The 18,612-nt window shown below is 33.6% G+C and overlaps 1 protein-coding gene and 1 long non-coding RNA gene across 3 annotated transcripts in view; one reads left to right on the forward strand and one right to left on the reverse strand.

The window, feature by feature from the left end:
* LOC120331894 (oxidation resistance protein 1-like) overlaps positions 1-8,152 on the reverse strand; it is a 44,036-nt gene extending 35,884 nt beyond the window's left edge. The window contains exons 1-3 of one of the 2 annotated variants that reach the window (XM_039399061.2): positions 7,872-8,152; positions 7,354-7,461; positions 6,856-7,023 (exon numbers count right to left, since the gene is read on the reverse strand). In XM_039399061.2, the coding sequence (XP_039254995.2) occupies positions 6,856-7,023; positions 7,354-7,461; positions 7,872-7,982 (387 nt within the window). In that variant the 5' untranslated portion in view covers positions 7,983-8,152. Of the gene's footprint in view, positions 1-1,078; positions 1,246-6,855; positions 7,024-7,353; positions 7,462-7,871 lie in introns of those variants that run through there. The other variant, XM_039399062.2, reaches the window with a different exon arrangement.
* Positions 8,153-15,004: 6,852 nt separating this feature from the next.
* Positions 15,005-16,262, forward strand: LOC144424573 (uncharacterized). The gene is made up of 3 exons (XR_013476792.1): positions 15,005-15,220; positions 15,756-15,827; positions 15,916-16,262. It is a non-coding gene; the product is annotated as an uncharacterized LOC144424573 (long non-coding RNA).
* Positions 16,263-18,612: the final 2,350 nt, after the last annotated feature.

The raw sequence follows: 18,612 nt of genomic DNA on the forward strand, positions 1-18,612 counted from the left end.
TAAATTAAACAAATTGATCACCTAGCATTATCATATCAAACCTCCTCGAATATGCACTCATGACTCAGCTGAGTATGGTAAATTTCTCAATTGAACAAATTTCAATTCAAAACATATTCAATTCTTTGTGAGCAAAAATCCTTTTCCAAATTCTATTTAAAATAGAAAGTTATTAAGTTTTGCCTTCCCCTGGGAGAGTCTGTACCACAAGTCCACAACTGAACCCCAAATGACAGCATCCAATACATGAGACAATAATACTGCTGATTAAAGAACAAAGTATGCCGTACCTTTGTTATAAAGAAAGTTACATATTTTACGCCATGTGGAAAACATCATAGTAATTATAGCACAAAACCACCCTATGATTAGTGATAATTAGGTTCCAAACATAACGGATTTGGTTTGAGGCATATACATACAAGCACATTTTAAAGAAAATTTCATATTGTACATAGATTACAGCAGGGCTCTTCAAACTGGGGGTCCTGAAAAGGACTCAATGGGGGGGTAGTGATAAAAGTTTTTTCTGCATTAACTTATGTTCAAACAACATATCGATCAAATTTGGAACAAGTACTGAGACCCACACTCACCCACCATCACCAAAATTGGACCAAGATTAGATTTTTTGTGCAAGAATATGCAAAGGCATCTTCCTCATTAAAGGTATTGTCGCTTTCATTATCTTTTGCTGTATATTATCAAAATTTACTTTATTTTTATATTAGTTCCTGGAGAGGGGTCGCAAAAAAATTTAGCCGAGCCATGACAAAATTTTTTTTACAAACACTTGATTACGGTATTGTAAGTATGCACATTGCACGTATTAATAAAAAATGCTAAAGCAGACTCGAGAAAAACAATAATCTTGAAAAGATAATATGGGATTTATTAACATACAAGTGTTAAACAATGTTTTGTGAACCCTTCCACAAAGGTTAGATATTTGACAACTATTTATCACTCACATAGGCTACATGAAAGTCTGATTGACAATAACTACAGGCAGCTTTCTCTTATAGACTATTAATAAAACCTTAATATTTTACTAATGGAAACATTAAAGCAGACTCACCCATTTTTGTGAAAATAACATATCGTCTTGCCCTCTTCATACCAACAAAACTTTTATCAGAGATTTTTTGTTACCTTTATTTCATACTGTTTTACGGTAATTTTACTGAATAGCAGCAATTATACAAGAACTAGATTAGACTTCCAAAGCAGTCACCAGTCACTTATTATGCTGAACAGAACTATACAAAATGTTTATGGCTGCTCAAAAAGAGCCTTGTCCAGAGACTACAAGTAATGCACTTTATGGAAATTTCAACTAACGAGAAAATACATTACATTTTCATATGATAAACTGACGAGTCTCCGTTCCACATAACATCTCCACCAATATCAAACTTATTAATAACAAAGAGCAGAAATTCACAAACAACAGTTTCTACTGCACCATTTACAGGCTATGGTATAAATACTGTGATCAGAAATGCTCTCCATCACATATTCAGAGGAAAAGCCTATATTGAGCCAATATTTATGATATTATTGCTGCAATATGGGAAGTGGTAAAGGAAATGAAATATTGTGGCAACAAGTAATAGTTGAGTCAAAAAACACAGAAATTGTCATAGCAACAAGATCCTATTTATCACCATTGATGACCATTAATCATGTCAGGAACAGCATAGGTTTTCACGCCCATTACATGACAACATAAAACACTGGGAAGTGGGAACCAAGATACAAGTTCATCGTTTTTAATATTCGATTTGTGGTTTCAGATATACAGAAATAGTTTAAACTGTACCGTCATACAAACAATCAAATTTTAAATATTTTCATATCACTACAGTTAAACCAAAGTAGCATATATATCACATTTTTCGATGAAGGTATTTTTTAATAAATCCTTTGTCATTTTGGTTTGGGTTTCAAAATTATCAAAAGTACTTATTTCAGTTTTGATTTCCGGAAGTGCTTAATGCCATTTTTAGATTTAGCTGTATAGATACAAAAATTACACAATTACACAAGCTAATTTTGGTCTACTGCAGCGATATAAACATTTTCTAGTCCCGTTATCTTTAAACCTCTCCGGGTAAACCCTCAATAAGCATGATAGCATCGCCACATAATAGTATCAATTCTGTTAATTTATTGATTATCCCAAGTTCATGTACATAAATTGGACACCAATGCAAATATCGCAGCTTTGTCCAATTAAATAGCTCTTTATAGCTAAGGGAGTGCTTGCATAGACACTTGACTAGCAGATGATTAAAAAATATCTCAGTAGAAAAATGGGATTTTAACTTTAATATTTCTAAAAGCATCCAAAAACGCCAGGTAAATTATCACCTTCGATAAAATATCTGAATATTCCATTTATACCCATTCCTGTCTGCAGTACAGCATGGTATACTAATATCAATAGCATTTCTAATTATCGTTACCTAACCAATAATCCCTAATTACAGCAATTATACAGCAACAGCGATTTGCTAAAATTTCAACAACAACCATCATCAATATTCAAAGAATGACTACCTGTAGCATATGGTACAATACTCATTACATAGTGCTATATGCAATCTAGTACAGTAAACATAAAACACTGATTACGGTAATTCATTAACAAACTGACAATCTGGTATCTGTGAACCACTTTGAGACTGTTAAAAAATACCAAAATTATTACAAAATTATGTTGTAAGAAACAAATTGTTAAATTTTCTGTTCAACATCTTCTCACGCCTTTCACTTTGAACGAGGCTCTGTACAAAGTCACTAATAGGTAAAAAATGTTCCGTACTACTCCCGTAGTGTGTGTACCAAGTTAGGGTTTGGGCATGATTTTATTCTGATTTTTCTTATTTTAGTCGTATTACGAGTTCGGAAGCAGTCTGTGTTAGCCAAGTGAATATACCCCCTGCTCATAGTAATCAGTCCCTTCACACAACTTGATGTAAAGTAGGCAAACAAAATTAGTTATCTTCATATTGGTACACACACTTCTGGAGAGCCAAATGTTCTATATTTTCAAAATACCAGAATCGCCCTGATTCGGAACTGCCTACCCAATAGATTACACCCTGCGTGTAGCGGCAGATTTGAGATTTGAACCACAGCTCTTCAACGACTTAAATTAATTAATTTAATAACTTAATTAATAAAATCATTAGGTATGTCAATAAAATATTCCACTTCTCAAACAAGCACAGTAATAGCTAAAAAGGTCTCTTAACCAGAGTATAAAATAAAGGAATCAATTAGCGGTAATAAGCAATTTGAAATCAGTTTTAAAACAACTAAACATTCCAAAGTTGGAAATTCAATAAATATTATTATCATTATTCTGAATTTTTCACAGCACAACTTATTTGCTGTCCTATATACTGTGTTGAAACATAACAAAATAATTGGCACAGTGGTGCTTAAACTACATAGGTGGCCAAATTAAACAAGTTTGTTGCAAAGATTCAGTTTACACTGAATAATAAACTAGTTAAATGAATATATTGTTTGCATTATAAAATATAAATTACGATAGTTCTTTTTTGAAAAGATATTGAATTCTTGAAATAAATTTCTAGAGTAGCCATCCTGCATCACAAATGCAATTTTTCATCCAACACCAAAATTATTCATGAAGCTATGAAAACAATTCATTATATATGAAAATCTTTCACAAATATTAGCTTAGATAATTAAAAGAGCTTTTATATTCCCAAAAACGTGTTTATAATTCCAGATTTATTTGCCCTACTACAGTCCTAGAATAGATAAATTCATTTTCACTTTCATCAGATCTATAAATAGAAAACAGTCTTGTACTAACAGGAATAGATTTATTTGTCAGCGCAGAGACACAATCAAAAGCCAGAATTCATGAACTCACTGGATTTGAGATTTCATATTTCTCACCGTGAAATTAAGCCGATGGATACAAGTACCTTAATAACATTATGGCAAACTATTGTGCGATTTTCAATTTACGCTAGACTGAAAAACACAATTCAATGTGCTATTATATATTATGTTAGTCGAAGAGTGAAATCAGTTAATGCAAGTATTACTGGATTGCGCTGAAAACAAGTGTTATATATATTCTGCACTCAGATAGCAGAATTTTTGATATAACCTCGTTAATTAAATCTGCTGTCTATATGACAGACGAGTAATCATTCAAATGGCTATGATGGCCGATGGGACTATAGTACATGCCAGTAATAACTATTCCCATTCGTACGCAAAAATATGGAGAAACAAATATGATGTCCCCTTTTCGAATTTGAATAGAATGATCATAATTACCAGATTGCTTCAGATACCGATTGCCTAATTGACTGGTTACCAACTTTGCTGTATTCGGTAGAGGAAGAAATTTATTCAGAAAGCAAGCTGTAAGTGGTTGAAAACTGAAAGTGGTTGATATTAAAAGCATTCAATCAAAGAATTGCAAAACCATCTCAAATAGCAAAGTAATGCTAAAATATGGACATGAAGGCTAAGGATCATATAAATGTGTTCCTATACATAAAAAATAAAAATGTAAAATTTAGAGTAAAATGTCAGGAAATAAACAATGAGACACAGAGGAAATTTGAAAAAAAAATAGCCATCTAAAGACATATGACACAATCATCATAAATCTTGACGATAGGTTTCTTTATTTTACAGCATATGCAAACAATATATAGTGATGTAATTAACATGTGAGTGTGATTTTATATTGACATAAAAAAAATAGTTAGCGTTCAAATATTAGCTTTCCAAAATTAGACTCAATTAGAATATTAAAATTTACCTGGAAATAATACGGATAAACTTGTATTGTGCTTTTCATTAATAAATTTTGTAAAAGTTCAATGACTATTATTATTAGAGACAGTACTATTTCTCTGTGAAGTATTCATGTGCATGTTGTTTTCGAATATAAATAGTGACATAGAACTATTTGGAGTAACTGTCACTAAGGCCTGATATAGCTCAAATATAATGAATAATTGGAGATTAACCAAATAAGGAATGTGAATTAGTTGGAATGAATTAATAGTGGAAGCTTTGAAACATTTTTATTCAAAAAATGGACTAAATTTACGATACAGGTCAAAAGAAATGAATTCAGAGTTCAAGATATTTAAAAAAAAATTCTGATAAGGGTTTACTTTGGTGTCGGTGATAGCTTTAAATATGTACCTATAAAAATAACAAATGATCTACTTTGCAAATGCATTGGTTTTCATTCAGAACCTTTTAGTAAATGTAGATAACTAGATTAGGATTGATATTTTTGGAGACTTTTAATCAATAACCTGCTTTTTCAAGAACAAGCAGCATCTTTTTATACAAAATGATAAAAACAATTCAAATGAACATGCTAGACCAATAGTTCTCAACCTTTTTTCTTCTGTGGCCCATTTTCGATGCACAAAATTTATGTGGCATATTACCTTTTTCATGCAAGAGAAAAATTCCTAGAAAAGCCAAAAATTCTTTCCGCTAAAATAGTCGCTTTCACCTCAATAATTAAAATGAAAAATGCCACCCTGTAACAGAAGACAACATCTTTATTCATTGCTACTTCCATCAATAACTCAAGCAATTTCAATATGTTTGTGGCTCATCTAAAAATGTATCTGTGGCCCAGCTATGGCCCAATGGTTAACTTGAGAGTGGGTGACATTTTGTATTATAGATTATTCCATGATATATTTTTCTATTGTGGTTAGTTCAATTCAGTTAAAGTACTATAGAAATAAGAATGTGTCATAATATTATTTTCGATTGAATTCTCAAGTTGTGATTTTACTTTATGTAATCTCCCATAAAGATGTTGATTTACATACACTAATTGCAGAATTATAATGAAGACACATACATAACATTGGTACGATATGGAGATGATATAAAAATTGCAGAATTCGTATGAAACAAATTGTAACATTCTATTGCAAATAGACCATCTATAGCGCTTAAAACCACAAAATTTCCCCTCGTGCGTGTGCAAAAAGGATATTCAAGAAATACAAAACAGGCTATTTATAGATTATCTTCACAAGAGTCATATCCATGAAGAAACATCCTTCTTAGTCAACAAGTTATTGGTTCAACATTGAAAATATATATATTAGCTAATAAGTAATGAGGCAATAAACTGCTTGAATAGAGCTGAACTAGAATCCATATAATTATGACCTAACTAACAAACAAGATTGTTGAATGTCAAATTTCTTTACACAACATGGCACTTAATAAGATGGTGTATCCGTATTTTCATATATAAAAAGGTTGAATCTCCTAGAAGTTCACATCATATAGCATTACATATTTCACCCAACTACCAGAATATTAGCAACAGAGAATTCAAACCAAATTAGAATTCACAATCTCAAAAGAGAAAAAAGTCCGATTCATTTAGCGCCAACCTATTAGCTCTTTACATATTTTATAAATTGAAAATAATAGAAAAAAAATTTACACAAAAATACTGATAAAGTTCCTTGTTATATGCCAATTTGTACAAAATAAAAACCTTAGAAACGAGAAATTTCCAGAAAAACACACTTTTGATTATTACCTCGAGTGAAAAAAAATTTTTCCAATCCCCTTTTGATTTTATGCTTTGTTTTATAAATTTTTTCTGCTTTATATAATACTACTAAATGGATGTAAGGTCTGGAAAATTTGAGTTTGAGAGCATAACAATATGACTGAGCTCTACAGCCCTATATATTGAGTAATTAATTTTATGCAAGCCAAGACTGCTTTATAAAACGTTTGAAAACAAGTATAGAGAGTTGAGACTGAAAAATTCAACAACATATAAACTAAACTCACTGGTCTCAAAGCAGATGTTGATGGAGACAAAGGAGACAAGAATGAGAAATCTCCTGTAAAGGAATCCCAAGTACTGTCAGACTTCGGTGGCGTTGTGCTTGTTTCATCACAATCAGCTGGGGGTGATGGCGAGTGAGTGTCACTATCATTGGATGGAACAAATAATGTCTGAAAAGGCAAAAGAGCAACAATCAAACATATGGACATAAAGGTCAAATGTCAAATAATTTAATTAATATAAAACAGTCAAATCGGGAGGAACTGTTGGGAGATTTGAAAAATGAAATAACCTTTCAAAGCCTTTTTGAAATTGATTGATCCAATATTATTAATTGTCGAGAAAAGCAAAAGCAAACAAGAATAATAACAACAGAAATTTTGCAAAACGACTAATTTATTATGTAGCGAGTAGTAAAGTAAAAAATCTTAAACACCAATATACTTTATCCTTTCAATGACCAACAAAAACCAACTAATTCAATTAAATAATATACATACTTGACCAGGGAAAACAGTAAGAGAAGACATTCTATTCAATTTCATTAATCTTGTAGTTGTCGTATCAAAAGCAACAGCAATACTTCTCAGAGTGTCTCTTGATGACGTCTAGAAAAAACAAAATACTTTTGTAAGATAGTAAGTGTTACAATTCAATTTTGATGTTAGTTAGGTCAGGAATAAAAAAACATAGCTAAATCAAAAAAAACGAAAGAGTTTGTTCAATTTAGAATGATGCACACTACACTTTTGATTATTTTAAAAGACAGTTCAGTGACCGCATAGGCAGTTTTTGTTAAAAGTCAACTATTGTTCATCTGTTTTTCATTGAAATATAACATAGTAGCTGATGCCACAATTTGCTATTCTTGCGCATAACAATATAAAAAAACAAGATTTTATTACATTCTGCAATGTCTCATATGAATAGAAAAAAAAGACTCATCAAATTTGCAATTTCAAGTATACAGAGAAATAGTAATTTAAATGTGATGTTTGATCCGAAATGAATTATTTACCACATATTCCGTTGTTCCACTTGGCTTTGTTGTTGCTCCAAATCCTGCACTGTGCTGATGACCATGGCCAGATGTATTCATATCTGATCTCTGCATCTTCGAGGAAAGCATGGTTTTGCAATCACAGAAAATGCAGAGGTGATTTCAAAAACTGAAAAAGCAGTTTGCTGGACCGCGATAGTACAGAATTCAATGAAGTAGAGTAAAGATGACACCTTTCAACTCATATGTAACTCCAGTTTATCTTACGTCGTTCAGAGTTACTTCAGTACTCAGAAATTAATAACATGCAATTTTAAACAATATTATTCCTGAATGAAGCAAAACACTCCATTATTAATAAGGTTTACGAAAACCTTACAATAAAACCAAAATTATTGAAGCTTCACAATTTATTTTGGAATTGCAAAAAACTCAAAAAAAAATTATTTTTGCTTGTTTTGGAAAAAAATAGAGTTCAAAAATTTCTATTTTAGTCAGTCAAATTTTAATTTTCTACATTGTCGTAAACCCTGCAATCGTTAGAAATATCAGATAATCATTGTTAAAAAAACAAGCCTCAGGCTGTCAGGGGCGATATACAGACATGTCGGACAAAAAGTCTGTAATCCGTTTGTTTTATCGGTACATAGATTAGAGTTTGGGAGTCGTATATAAAATTTCACCGCCTTTAGAGCCATGAACTAATCCAGTAGAAATGCATAGGCCTAGCTTTAGTGACGAAATTCCCAGATGTGAGGATCAGATCTGGCATGAAATTTAATAATTCTTGAATTCCAGGGCAGAAAATGTTTGCTTGCAGAACTCAGGCGCAGAACAGAAGACAGAGGCCACCTGGTCTACTACAATACTATCCGATAGAACCACTAGTAGGAATCATTCAGCCCGATATGACTATCAGACTGTTGGTATCAATACAGCAATACAAGGTCTGCAAGTTATGAACTACAGAACTAAGCCCTACTACTGTTCTAGACCAGTCAGCAATCTGGTAGTACAGTAGTAGACATGCCCATCTAACACTGTCAGACTGTTACGGTAGGTAATAGTCTAGTCTACCTACGTTATAATTAGCCTTGAATTTCCCATTGATGATCTCAACTGGCCAAACTTTTCATTGCTTTTTTGCCAAATTATATTTCAAGGCCAATGTGGTATTCCATTATAATCTTTGTCGTTCCAGGGTAAATCAATTTCCCATTCTGCCATTGCTGCAAGCCCGGACGGATGTAATCCATTTCTTACTGTTGCTCCATACTGCCATTAGTGATTGCCAACGCAAGCTAGAAGATACGGTACTGTATGGACCTTTCCCTGAGCATCGACTTCCTTGTTTTGTTCGTGACATTGGCCAATCAGCAAGATGAAAAAGGTGACGTAACAATGCTCCCTTTTCGCATCCGCTCAGACACTTTTCGCACTCAGACAGATTTTCAAGCGTGGTCGTAAACATTACCTCATTTTCGCGTTTTTGAACTCTATTCGTTAGTTTTCTGTTGTGTTTCGGAAACTTAAATATAAATCAGATAATTGAATGATCACTCTGTCTTCCTAGGAGTTTTAATTTAATCGCAGTACTAAAAAATTAGTGTAGACAGAGCTCTGATAGACTAGGCAAAAATTCTTTACCGGTACTTTTAAAAAACAGATTGTTGTATGCGATGAATCATAATGATGGTTTGAAACACATACCCCATTTTACAGGCGCCAACTCGCAAAAGCACTCTTAAAATAGCCCCGAAAATTTTGCAATGGTAAAGTATAGGAAGAATTTTTCCTGGATTAAAGGTCGGGGAAAGGTCCTTTGTAAGCTAGGTAAAGGAACCCAGCTATCCACTCGTACATAATTATCCCCCACGGAATTCGAATATGCTAACCCCCGCAGAGTAATCAGAAGTGCGATGGCAAGCGTATTTCTAATCCTAACACCTCCCACACATCTCGTCGGACACGGACACACGGAAACTGGGGGAATCAAAAGTTTGTCGGTAACACTACATCCTAAAGTCATCCGTAAAAACCTAAATTTATCTAATAGAACTGTAGAAAGTCAAAATATCTGTTACATCGCCTACTGCAATTATCACGAATCAAAAATGAAAACCAATGGATGTTTGTTTAGCCAGACATTAGGCAGAGTTATTAATTAATTAGTGATGGGACACACGGTGTCCCTATGGAGTAAGACCCCTGTTTTGGGGAATCCCCTTACCTTCGATCGCTAAGTCTTCGGTTTCTAACCGATATTCTAGTTTTGTAAGTTGGCACTTATAGACAATGTCACTATGTTCACGTTCATTCCTCATTCGTTACTCAAATTTATTGATAGGCTGTGTCAATTAGACTAGTACAGCTATTTAGGGGCAATTTGTGATACCTGCACCTAAACTGAGATGGTCGAATGAAAGACAAATTGGCTATTAACGATTGGTTATAACTCATCACGCAAACATTTTTATGGAAAATTTGATTTAATATAATTTTGCGACGTTTACCGCTTGCATAAAGTGGACTTCGGTTTATACACAAATATCGGGAAAACGACTGAGAATTGACAAATACTTTGCATAACGACGAGAACTAGATTAAATGTTTATGAAATCCTGAAAAATTCCAAGTTCCCGGTATTTCCACTCATTTTTCTAGTTTCAATAATTTTTATAAATCTCCGGAATTTTTAAAATGAAATTTTTGCTTTTATGAAACGTACCCTCGACAGCTATGCACATTTTCAAGTTTTATCAAATTTAAGTTACGATGAAATGCTGTTCAAACGTTTAAAGACTGGCGATTTTTAACAGTACTATTAATAAGCGTCAGTCGTTACACGTTTAAATGGATTTCACAGTAACTTTAATACTGTTGAAAAGCGTTGTGGTTAACGGTTAGGAACCATTTTCATCGCCTATACAGTGTCAGATTCAGGCACACGTATGCCATACGTTTATTACGTAAACCAGTTGCCTATGAATATAATGGAATAATTATCAGCAATTCCTAAAAAATGATGAAAAACGGTGAGTTAAAACAATTCGTAGCGCGCAATACCAAAATTACCAAGAAACCTGTATATACATCTATATACCTCTTGCGAAGACAATCGAAAACGTGGTTTTGATTCAGCTCCGCATGCGGAAAGGTAAAAAAATGTGACGCTGGGGAATTAAATCCCTGTCCCGATCTCAGGATGAACATCGTGGTTTCAAGCATCGGAAAAAGTCTTCGCAAATGATTCTCCAATTAATCCTTCATCTTTTACAAAAAATATTTTGCCAACCAGTTCACAATCAGTTTATTGGTTTGGTGAGACTATGTGTTCCAGTTTGACTGTTCGCGTTTTTCTGCGCATCGGAATAGAGCCTTAACAGTTAACAGATATTTCTTCCTTCTTAAATGTTTCGTTTTATATTAGTTTTTTCTAATAATTCGAACGCGCAGGGAGGATTAATCCCCTACGTAGATTAAAACGCGCCATTTAGATCATCAAGAATCTCGAAAACCAACGTTTTCCGATTCGCTAGCTCAGCGGTCGGTAACATTATGTCGCTCGCGGGCCAAAATTTAGGGCCGCAAGTCATTGGCGGGCCGCGCATATTTTCAGAAAGTCATTGCGTTGCATCTCATAAAATTCCATTTGAATTTTTTCTGCGCCATTAAACCCTTTGCACTTAGCCTCAACTTTTCTGCGTTTTGTTGCCATTTGTCTAATTATAATTAAGTTGTAGGCTTATTAAACGAGTAATTGTGAAGTATATACTTGTTAGGTTATAATATAATTTAGTTTACACGTGTCTCACAAAAATTATGTTACGTAAACAGTGTAATCGTCAAAACCACTGTTTTGTTACTATAATTCGGTGAAGCGTCGCGGACCGGATGATATTACCGAATCCGGCCTGCGGGCCGTAGGTTGCCGACCCCTGCCTATAGCAGTTACGGTATAATTTGGCAATTGCTTCTTTTAATCTTAATGTTTTAATCTTAATATTGTTTGTTCACTGGCCCCTATTTATAAACTACAGAGTTATTGGATGTATTAGCTTTCACGTAGTCGTCTTTTCATATAAAAAATTCGTACACGACAAAAAACTGAAAGAACTTTTACGTCCACAAATTTTGTTATTTTAAATTCATATTTTTGGAACAAGTTGAGTATCTCCGCAGCAGAGTACAATACATTGAAATCCCATTTCTTTGGCTTGATGTAAAGCATGCTCCAGCATCTTTATAGCGATTTTCGTTTTTCGCAAATTTGGTGTGACAGATAATCTATGCTTAAAATAGTTAATGGATATTAAATAGATATACGATCCGGAACAAATATCGCGGGCAATTGGCCTTGAGTAAATAAATATATCTGCACAAGTTAACATTGGCCACCCCCGATATGTCTGACACTTAATTATATATATCATCAAATACTGTAATAAATTGTTACGGTTAAAAATTTTATGAGACTTTGCTCACAATGAGGTAGGTTATTCAAGAGTGGAGAGAATGGTAAATCATGGGAATTGAATTGCGTTTAAAGAATTTTTCAGCAGTTCCATGCCATAAGCAACATGAAGTGCAGTGCTATGAGGAATAACATTACCTTCAAAGCTACTGTTGATTTTGTATCGTAAGTTTTGCCATCAGGTGTCGCTAGAGCAACGGACCCAACAATCTTTTTCTGATTATTTATGATTCCATCTAACACCCAGAATTTAATATATTTTTTCGCAACTACGTCAATATGTCTTAGTTTTTTCAGGTCGTAAGCAATATCTTTGTAGAATACTGAAGCACCTTGAAGAATGAATAGATACATATCACACGATCTATCGTGGTTGTTTATATTATAAGTTTCTTCTTACATGCAAATGCTAACAACGACTCTTGAGGCATGATGATAAACATAAACGACCAAATGTTTCCACCCAGCAAAAGCATTAGCACTGCAGTTACGGCGAATAGAAGATCTCAAATATCATTATAAGATTTTATCAAAGCAGGAGGGGTGGGTTGGAGCAACAAGTTTAGCCATATTATCATGGACAATAGAATACTGATCAAATATAGGATTGTAAAGATGCATCGAACTTTGTGCTTTGCCCATGTATGTTTATATGAGTTTTGATCAAACGCCATCGACGTAACAGAGAAAGACCACAGTTGAAAAAATACATCAATTGTCTCTTCGAAATCTTTCCTTTCCAACAAACGAATTTGGTTTTTAGTAATATGGTTTAATCTATTCGTGTACATTTCTTCATCCCTGATAAAACACCTAGAAATATTGGCTCATAAAGTTATTAGTAATTACACGCTAAGTGTTCAAATAAAAGATCTTCGCAGCTGTTTCGAGCACGTGTCGTTTAGCTGAGTTAGCTTATTATTTATTAACTGTTGATGAAAACACTACGGGTGGTCTTCGTTTGCATTAGCTTTGTGGCGGACAACATAACTGTGCTCACTGTATCAAATGCGACACATAACTTATCAAATGGCATAGCGAGGGCGTTAAAATGGTAATTGTTATTAGTGGTTATGGTTTGACCATCTTGGACCATTCTTCTACTACAACATGGATAAACAATATTCAACACGATGTTAAACTATTGTTCTCCTACACTGGTGATACGACAAAAAAAACATCTGATAGGGTTCAAGATTGTGAAAGGTGACAAGTCGATTAAAGAACAAAGTTGCTGAAAAACCACGACTGGTAAATCAACTAACAAAATGACGAAACAATAATATATATAAGTAGAAGGGCAGTGGAACATGGTATGGATTTGAAAATGTTAAAATGACAAGAGATCTAAGGACAAATATGTGAACACACTGTTAAAAAAATTAGTAAATATACTAATTTTTCTAGTAAATTTTTACTAATTTTTCGTTGAATTTTACTTTCTACAAGAGTATTTTATTGAAATCACGTGACTTGCTTAGCTGAGCCAATCAGGGTGCTTGTTTGTTAATAGTTTACTAATGAATAGTAATTTCACTGATCAGTTAGTAATTAATATAACAGAAAAATAGTAAAAAGATTAGTATACTTGGAAAAAGTAAAAAAATCTAAGATCCTCTAATTTACGAGTAACTATTCTTTCCAATAAACGAATTTATCTACCTACGCATGCGATATAGTCACGAAGCAAATTTAAATACTCCTTTAGAATTTCATCTAAATTTTGCTCTGGGTATTAATTTGAATTAATTTTATTCTAAAATTGTTTTGGTTCATCACCCAAAAATTCTGATTGTTTTGCTATTGCATTAGACAAGATAAGATATTGTTTTTATATATTATTTTTCCGGAAGTAAGCGGACCTATTTGTCCAAAAATTCATCCGCAAAAACTCCACGAGGCAGGTTGCGTGCGCAGCATTTTTGATTTCGAGTTTCCTTGCCCATCTCGGCTGGGACGCTAAGCTGTTTGGGAGCTCAGCATCGGTTGCGTGCGTATGAAAACTGAATGCGGTACGTATGTTAAGTATGCAATAGCGTGAGTCTGAGTTTGATGATTGTGTTAGCAACGGTCTGTACGGTAGCTGCGAATTTACCACGGGTAGTGGTCTGAATATTGAGGTACCGGTACTGGTACTTTTTGCAGAGATCAAAGTGTCCTATATTTTAATCCTTCTCTTTACCGTCATAGGTCATTTAGTACCGGTAATGTGCCAATTATGACATCACTCAAATGTCACGTGCCTGTAGCCCGCGCTTTTTCTGGTTCAGGAATTAGGACTCGGTAAGCGAGGCTCTTTGTCGTTAGTGGATGTTTATTTTAGGCGGTTGGTTTTTGTAGCTTTTCATGCGTTAATTGAGCATGTTTGTGTTACAGTAGCAGACTTGTAGTTGGTAGACCAAAATATTCTTTAAATACCGTGTACATCAGCATCTAATGGTACCGGTACCGTACCTGTATACAGCGACATGCTTACACACTGCGTTAGTTTCGCCGTCTTACCGGTACCGGTATATATCGACGTCCAAGAGTAAAAATCTGAATTGGCTATTTCAGTATTTGTTTCGGAATAGATGTAACTTACCGGTAGCCTATGGTGATATGATACGTTCAAACGTTACAAGTCAGTGGCAACAATAGGTAGGCTACGGTACCGGTAACAGACAGATGAATTCAACCAATGACATTAAACAACATGATGCGCAACTCCGGCATTTTTGTCCGAAGATCGTATTCGATAGCACGCTCCAATGCACATACTTGACGAGACGAAAACGAGCGGATGTGTGCTGCTTACAAGGCGTAGCACGAATGGTGTTCGTGCCTGCTTTGACAGTTGTTGTCGATTTTAATGATATTTTAGAAAGTTAAGGTAAAAAGAAATCGAAAAAAGGTAAGGTAAATACTATTGTTGTATATCACACCCGGACATCGCACTGTTAAGTACATGTGGGAAAGCCAGCCTTTGTCAAATACTACGAAGTTATTAATTCAGTACGGTACGTAGTTGCCCATTTGCCTAAATTACATATTTACTTACCCCTTACAGTTTCAAATAGTTCGTGCACCTCCAGTTAGATTTTTTTAATCAGTGAGGATATATACTCATTGTTGATTGCTGCTTATTGTAACATACTATTGCGCATTTTCTTTTATTTGCGTATTGAATCAAAGTGTTAACAAGTTCACCTAACATTTCACTCATACCGGTCTATATTGTGTAGTCTGATCTCTCAAGTATTTGGAGCCACGAATGCTTGTAATTTTCTGACTAAACCCTTTTATTAGTTGGTTTATATACCAAATTCAGTGAAATATTTTTTACATAAAACATGAGATATTGGATTTATTAGTTTTTCCATTCTAAATCATATAGACTGCTTTATTTATTCTTAACGAAAATTAATAAATCTCCTCTCTTTCTTCAGATGTGAAAGTTGTGGACAAACCTGTCTAAGCATTGTGAGACTCCTGCAGCACAAGAGGCAATAGCAGAAATAGTGAGTATATCAATCAAGAAATTAAGCCGACATTAAGCAAAACTTTCAACTATTCGTCTAATCTCAATTTCCTATTATTTATTCACAGGACAACTATAGCAGAAGGGGAGATATCAGAAGTCTGGCGACATATCAGTGACAGTGTGATTCCAAGAAATATAATTAGAGTACTCTGCAATAGAAAAACAACCTATGGAGGCATGCAAAGACATTTGACCCTCCGGTAGAGTTGTGTATGGCCCCCACATCCTGCAGGGCTTGAGGAAAATAACTAAAAATTCCAAAGCGTAAAATTGCATACTCGGTCTTATTTGTAAAAAGGCATAAAACACGCCAGACATACTTAAAACAGCTTTGGAAAATGAGGATTACGGGTAACTCATTGCACCTGTGTTATATTTGGTTCATCAACTTTTGGTAGTACTATAGAAGAAATTCCGGAAGGGGTATAATCATCATTCAGGATAAAATACTATCATATATTTTTTGGACAACTTCAATCTAGACCAGGGATCTCAAACTCGCGGCCCCAGAGAACTTCCAGTGCGGCCTTCGAACGCTTAACAATAATTGTAATAGTATTTTAGAAGTTTTTTTTATCTAAATGTAATAGATTTTTCAAACTTTTAAAGTGAAATTGATTATTTACACAGAAAACAATTTACTGAAAGTAGTTTTGGAATATTAATTTTTTTTGTCCACATTTTGACCCAATTAAGAATACACATCAAGCTTGCAAAAGAATACTTGAATAAAACACTTGATTAAATTAAACGCAAAGTACATGAAGAAGGTGGCATTTTCGAAGAAAATGGGAGTTGTAACAAACTACTTCTCGCAAAATTCTAAAGCACATTGTTTAATTTGTCATATTTCCATCAATACAATGAAAAAAACACAATAAGCTCAGCAGTCAATATGACAAATTCGAAGAACAACTTCAAACAGAAAATTTCCATGTGTTTGTATATTAATATAATTATACAACGACTTAGTTACTAAAAATCAATATCAATAATAATTCAAGCAATCCTATGCCACGCAATGTGGTGCGAAATGTCTTGTCGAAAAAATCTGTCATTTGTTTTTTTACTGATCTATACATGAAATGATAAAAGTAACTTTTTTGCATTACTGGAATTAATTAGACTTTTGCAAAGATACAGATTGACCCATGATCATGTGGCCTCGTTAGTTAGAGTTGGTACTATAAAATCATTTCATCCTGGCCTTAGTATGCTAGTGACACAAAAAAGATGCCAAACGTCAGGACAAATGTAATTATTAAAACATTGAGTTTGTACTGTAGTATTTTTGTTAATTTTAGGTTCATATATTTAGATTAAGTTATTTTTAGTGTATGTATTATTCTTTCCTTATTCAAAGCTTGTTCAAAAATGATTTTGATGGTTGTACATAGAATTTTATGATTTTTTGTAATAAACACAGTAACTTGCAAATGTTGCAATAATAGTGGAATGCAAATATTAATATGTAATTGCATTTGAAAACGAAGAAAATAATAAAACTTAATCCAACTGTTTAGTTGCATCACAATATATGTCACAAACTAAAACTATCTTAAAAATATCTTCTAAGTATACATTATCAAAAACTGTTTGCGGCTCTTTTTACAATTTCCAAAATGCAATGCGGCTCTCGAAAACCCATAAGTTTGACACCACTGATCTATTCTAGACGATTCAAGCATTGCTTTGGGAAATAATATCACTTCAATTAAATTGAAATAATCTCGCTATATTAAATACAAAATCGTTGCTATCATAAAGGTAAACCAATTCAGCCACTCGAAATATATTGGCCTTCACAAAGCAATGGGGGCAAAATTGAAAGTTCATGAGATATGAACATTTGTTCTTTTCTTTGTCTTGAACTTTTCATACTCCACAGCCCCTATTAATTTTTTTTAATTTTAATTACCATGTGATGGTCATACATATCTTTAACTTGTATTTTCTGTCATGATGTATTATCTCAATGTGCCAAACTATTAATTAGTGTGCATATTTTGCTTCCAGATGACATAAATGTATTGTCTTGTTTATTACCTAAGCTTGGAGTATTGACAAGAAAAGGGTGCCAGTAAATTAGATAAAAATTGTTTTAACTCTTTGTTATAATCAGAATTCACAATCAATAGGAAATATAAACAGCCAACAATCAATGAGAATTATATGCGAAATCCCTCATAATAAATTTGTCTAAAATCGGAGGAAGGCAAAAAAGATAGGTAGTTTCCATCACACAAGCATTTCAAGAAGACTTGCTCGAGCCAACTAAATGAGCTTCGTCCGGTGGTCGGTAAGGCTGCTGGTTGAATTCAGCCCTGCAACCTCCCGCATAGAAGATAATATTAATCAGTGGGCTATGAGCTAAATTCCTAAATTTAAACAAACCTATCTACGATGCATTATGTACCAGCAATGTTACCTACGATTAACTGAATATGTAATATGTCTAATAAATTCACCTACAAAAGCAAGTTCGATAGGTGCAAACTTTGTGTTATGGAATTGTATCACAGCACAGTTTTGTATGACACCCTCTTTAAATGAAATTTCAATGATTAAGCGCAAACATTAAAATTACTAACTTTGAACTTTGTCATTATCTGCAAAATGTTCCACACAAATCTTTCCGCTATCGCGTTTGTAATCTTCTATTATAAAAATAAACGTCTATGATGTCCAAAATTGCTCTTTACAGCTTGCCTGCCATTCCAGCTTTCCAAGTGAGCAAAACTTCTTAGATATAGAGATTATTT

Source organism: Styela clava, chromosome 6 (assembly GCF_964204865.1).
Source record: "Styela clava chromosome 6, kaStyClav1.hap1.2, whole genome shotgun sequence".
Taxonomy (NCBI): domain Eukaryota; kingdom Metazoa; phylum Chordata; class Ascidiacea; order Stolidobranchia; family Styelidae; genus Styela; species Styela clava.